At 51.6% G+C, this 6000-nt stretch overlaps 1 protein-coding gene across 1 annotated transcript in view; it reads right to left on the minus strand.

Annotated features, from left to right (window-relative positions):
* The window catches only part of FKBP11 (FKBP prolyl isomerase 11), a 107581-nt gene extending 101918 nt beyond the window's left edge, over positions 1 to 5663 (minus strand). Inside the window, exons 1-2 of the mRNA XM_069758341.1 lie at positions 5476 to 5663; positions 1974 to 2036 (exon numbers count right to left, since the gene is read on the minus strand). Coding sequence (XP_069614442.1) covers positions 1974 to 2036; positions 5476 to 5589 — 177 coding nt within the window. The 5' untranslated portion in view covers positions 5590 to 5663. The remainder of the gene's footprint in view (positions 1 to 1973; positions 2037 to 5475) is intronic.
* Positions 5664 to 6000: the final 337 nt, after the last annotated feature.

The raw sequence follows: 6000 nt of genomic DNA on the forward strand, positions 1-6000 counted from the left end.
TGGCTCATGCGCAAGTCAATGGTTTTACAAACAGCGGTTTTTTGGGGAAAAGTTGTGGTATTTTTCCATGAATGGTTTCCCCAAAAAGTGTTATGGGCAAATGTTCCCAAAGGTCTATATTAACACTAGATGGCAGCCCGATTCTAAAGAATCGGGAGTCTAGAATCCATATATACTTTATTTATTCAAATGTAAGAATAATACAATTAATAAATAATAGTAAAAAAGAACAAAAATAATAGGCAGTATATGGAGAAAACACCAAACAAAAGTTCAAAATTGGTGTGAAAATGTCACTGAACCACTTCACAACTAAATATATATAGTTTTGGTAAATGGTATTATCATTTTTTTGACGAAATTCGGCAGGAGCTTGAAGAGCAACGTCACTGGGCCCGCCTCCACGCAGTAGAAACTTGCTGTGAGGTAAAAATTCAAAAATCACACCAAAATGGCGGGCGGAGTGTGTCACAGTACGGCACGTTTCTGATTGGTCGCTCGCAGCAGGCGGCAACCAATCAGACACTGGACACTGTTGACGTCACTTATCTCCGGACATTAGCTCCGGACATTAGCTCCGGACATTAGCTCCGGACATTATCTCCGGACAAAGCCACGGAAGTTGGCACAAATTGCAGGAAGTAGTATTCTAGGCAATTAATCTCCGGACATTAGCTCCGGACATTAGCTCCGGACATTATCTCCGGACATTAGCTCCGGACATTAGCTCCGGACATTAGCTCCGGACATTAGCTCCGCACATTAGCTCCGGACATTAGCTGCGGACAAAGCCACGGAAGTTGGCACAAATTGCAGGAAGTAGTATTCTAGGCAATTAATCTCCGGACATTAGCTCCGGACAAAGCCATGGAAGTTGGCACAAATTGCAGGAAGTAGTATTCTAGGCAATTATATATTAGATAGAAGTATTTGCTTGTGACGTTTTTCTGGGGTCCTGTGATTTTTTTTTCTCAAAACGTGACATGATCTGGTATGACTTTTTTTTTCTGGTGTTCTATCATCGGCACCGCTGTAGGGCGTAAGAAACTCGTACAAATGTATGAATTAAAAAGTGTTCAAAACATCGTCTGTACCCCGAAATAGGATCAATAATAACGACAGCTCGCCACACAGCTGCATGGACGGAAAATAGAAAATGGCGTCACAAGGCAAATTTTTCTTAACCGCTAAAATAATAACCCAAACTACTGTATTTCAGTTTAGCGTCGCCATAATCATAGTGATATGAAGAATAATATTGTTATGGGACTATTACAGAATGAACGGCATAAAATAAAGCCAAAAAATAAAAATAATGGTGGAATTGTGGGTTGTTTTCACCGTTTCACCCCAAGCTTGGCTTTCCGTACATTGCACAGTAATAATAATAATCTTTATTTTTATATAGCGCTAACATATTCCGCAGCGCTTTACAGTTTGCACACATTATCAGTAGTAAAATGAATAGTCTTATTCAAAAGTATAAATTCGACTGCAAAAAAATAATCTCTCATACTGCTAAAGTTAAAATAGGTTATGGCTCTTATAGGGGGATGAAAAGATGGATAAATGAAAATTAGCCTCTGTGGGAAGAGGTTAAAAAATAATGTAAACAAAACGTAATGCATGTGAGCATGCAACCAATAGGATTCCTACTCTCACCCTACATGTGAGGATTCACAATGAAAGCCGTGATCTGATTGGTTTGCATGCGGCTCCATTCTCCTCAGCTCTCGTACATATCTTTCCCGCTGTTTTCAGTGAGGAATGTGCATCCACGCGGCAGACACGAGTGTGACAGAGAAGTGTAGTACCTAGTGCTGGCTCTCCTCTGCTGTGACGTGGAGCTCCAGTGTGCGGGCTCTCCGCCCCCAGTCGCACGGTCCCCTCCCCCGGGGTGTGCAGGCCGGGCCGAGTGCTGACGTGGGATTGTTGTTACAGATGTTACCGAGGAGCAGAGACCGGGTACTCACCGTGTAGTGGAGCTGGATGGTGTCTCCCCACTCCACAGTGTCCACACACGACTCCGGCTTCACCTGTACAAAGAGAGAAAGGGCTGACATCAAGAGGAGACACCGGGGACACAGCACCAGAGAGAATGGCACAGAACGGGCACAACACCAGAGAATGGGCACAGAACCAGAGAGAATGGCACAGAACGGGCACAACACCAGAGAGAATGGGCACAGCACCAGAGAGAATGGCACAGAACGGGCACAACACCAGAGAATGGGCACAGAACCAGAGAGAATGGCACAGAACGGGCACAACACCAGAGAGAATGGGCACAGCACCAGAGAGAATGGCACAGAACGGGCACAACACCAGAGAGAATTGCACAGAACGGGCACAACACCAGAGAGAATGGGCACAGAACGGGCACAACACCAGAGAATGGGCACAGAACGGGCACAACACCAGAGAATGGGCACAGAACGGGCACAACACCAGAGAGAATGGCACAGAACGGGCACAACACCAGAGAGAATGGCACAGAACGGGCACAACACCAGAGAGAATGGGCACAGAACGGGCACAACACCAGAGAATGGGCACAGCACCAGAGAGAATGGGCACAGAACGGGCACAACACCAGAGAATGGGCACAGCACCAGAGAGAATGGGCACAGAACGGGCACAACACCAGAGAATGGGCACAGCACCAGAGAGAATGGGCACAGAACGGGCACAACACCAGAGAATGGGCACAGAACGGGCACAACACCAGAGAATGGGCACAGAACGGGCACAACACCAGAGAGAATGGGCACAGAACGGGCACAACACCAGAAAGAATGGGCACAGAACGGGCACAACAACAGAGAGAACGGGCACAGCACCAGAGAGAATGGGCACAGAACGGGCACAACACCAGAGAATGGGCACAGAACGGGCACAACACCAGAGAGAATGGGCACAGAACGGACACAGCACCAGAGAGAATGGGCACAGAACGGGCACAACACCAGAGAGAATGGGCACAGAACGGGCACAACACCAGAGAGAATGGGCACAGAACGGACACAGCACCAGAGAGAATGGGCACAACACCAGAGAGAATGGGCACAGAACGGGCACAACACCAGAGAGAATGGGCACAGAACAGGCACAACACCAGAGAGAATGGGCACAACACCAGAGAGAATGAGCACAAAACGGGCATAATACCAGAGAGAATGGGCACAGAACGGACACAACACCAGAGAAAATGGGCACAACACCAGAGAGAATGGGCACAAAACGGGCATAACACCAGAGAGAATGGGCTCAGACCGGGCACAACACGAGAGAGAACGGGCACAACGCCAGAGAGAATGGGACCGGGCACAACGCCAGAGAGAATGGGCTCAGACCGGGCACAACACGAGAGAAAATGGGGACAGACGGGCACAACACCAGAGAGAATGGGCACAACACCAGAGAGAATGGGCACAGAACGGACACAACACCAGAGAGAATGGGCACAGAATGGACACAACACCAGAGAGAATGGGCTCAGACCGGGCACAACACCAGAGAGAATGGGCACAGAACGGACACAACACCAGAGAGAATGGGCACAGAACGGACACAACACCAGAGAGAATGGGCACAGAACGGACACAACACCAGAGAGAATGGGCACAGAACGGACACAACACCAGAGAGAATGGGCTCAGACCGGGCACAACGCCAGAGAGAATGGGCTCAGACCGGGCACAACACGAGAGAGAATGGGCTCAGACCGGGCACAACACCAGAGAGAATAGGCTCAGAACGGGCACAACACCAGATAGAATGGGCACAGAACGGGCACAACACCAGAGAGAATGGGCACAACACCAGAGAGAATGGGCACAGAACGGGCACAACACCAGAGAGAATGGGCACAGAACGGACACAACACCAGAGAGAATGGGCACAGAACGGACACAACACCAGAGAGAATGGGCACAGAACGGACACAACACCAGAGAGAATGGGCACAGAACGGACACAACACCAGAGAGAATGGGCTCAGACCGGGCACAACGCCAGAGAGAATGGGCTCAGACCGGGCACAACACGAGAGAGAATGGGCTCAGACCGGGCACAACACCAGAGAGAATGGGCTCAGACCGGGCACAACACGAGAGAGAATGGGCTCAGACCGGGCACAACACCAGAGAGAATGGGCTCAGACCGGGCACAACGCCAGAGAGAATGGGCTCAGACCGGGCACAACGCCAGAGAGAATGGGCTCAGACCGGGCACAACACGAGAGAGAATGGGCTCAGACCGGACACAACACCAGATAGAATGGGCACAGAACGGGCACAACACCAGAGAGAATGGGCACAACACCAGATAGAATGGGCACAGAACGGGCACAACACCAGAGAGAATGGGCACAACACCAGAGAGAATGGGCACAGAACGGGCACAACACCAGAGAGAATGGGCACAGACCGGGCACAGCACCAGTTTGGATGGAAACAGGTGGGTGGGCAACACTAGAGAGGATGGCACAGAGGGGACTCAGTACCAGTACGGTCAGCACAACACTTTAGAGGATGAGGACAATACAGTAAAAGATGGACACAAAGTGGTGGTTGTGGGGGCAACACAAGAGAGAATAAACATAAAGGTGCACAATATCACAGGGACACAGATGGCACAATACCAGACATGATGAGCACAGAGGGGGCACAGCAGAGAATGGCCACAGAGGGGGTACAGCAGAGAATGGGTACAGAGGGGGTACAGCAGAGAATGGGTACAGAGGGGGTACAGGAGAGAATGGGTACAGAGGGGGCGCAGCAGAAAATGGGTACAGAATGGGCACAGAGGGGGCGCAGCAGAGAATGGGCACAGAGGGGGCGCAGCAGAGAATGGGCACAGAGGGGGTGCAGCAGAGAATGAGCACAGAGGGGGCACAAGAGAGAATGGGCACAGAGGGGGTACAGCAGAGAATGAGCACAGAGGGGGCACAAGAGAGAATGGGCACAGAGGGGGTACAGCAGAGAATGGGCACATAGGGGGCACAAGAGAGAATGGGCACAGATGCGGCGCAGCAGAGAATGGGCACAGAGTGGGTACAACAGAGAATGGGCACAGTAGAGAATTGCCACAGAGGGGGTACAACACCAGAGAGAATGGGCACAGAGGGGGCACACAGAGCAGGTGGCAGATGGGTCGATGACCACACACACATACACTGGGCATACAGATGAGCAGTAAATGGACCATGGCACTGCGGGCACATAAGTGGCTGCATACAAGTACCATTGTGTCTGCAGGAGCAGGGAGCCTGGCGGCCCGGTATGTGGGCAGATACTGCCCGGGGCATATGGTGTAGTACCGGGGTACAGTGCCAAGTGTGTAGTGGGTATGGTACAGGGGGATATAGGGCTGGTGTGTATAGTGGGGGAGTTAAGGCACTGGGGTGTGTAGGGGGATCTGGCAGCTGCCACCTGTGGGTGACATTACACGTGCACCGGTGCCCCCTGTACTCACCAGTGTCTCAATCACCAGCTCGGTGCCATTCTCAGTGTCCTCCTCCTCGGCGTCCGCCCGGATCAGTGCAGAGGAGGAGAAGAGGAGCAGCAGCAGGAGAGGAGCCCGGAACATGGTGCACACGGGATGGAGGGAAGGTGACAGCTGCCAGGAGAAGAGGACCGAGAGCGGTGAGACGGGGGCTAAGAGAGAGGGGAGGAACCGCATACCCCGCCCACCCGTACTCCCGCCCCCTGCCTGTATGTCCCCGCCCAGAACACCTTCACTCATTGATGCTCCCGGGAGCCTGCGGGGCTGCTGTGTGTGTGTGAGTGAGCGTGTCCACCTCAGCACTAGTGCTGCCAGCGCTGTCATCTGCTGCCAAACCCAGCCCACACTCAGCTATACGTGTGTTCACACTCAATATCACTGCTGTAGCTGCTCTGCTGGAGACATCTGGACTATGAACTACGCGCTGCAGATCTTTAAGTTTGCATGTGAGAAGAAGACACTGGTGGGTCGCTTGGCTATGGAGTTTAGGGAAAT

The sequence above is a fragment of the Ranitomeya imitator genome, chromosome 3 (assembly GCF_032444005.1).
Source record: "Ranitomeya imitator isolate aRanImi1 chromosome 3, aRanImi1.pri, whole genome shotgun sequence".
Taxonomy (NCBI): domain Eukaryota; kingdom Metazoa; phylum Chordata; class Amphibia; order Anura; family Dendrobatidae; genus Ranitomeya; species Ranitomeya imitator.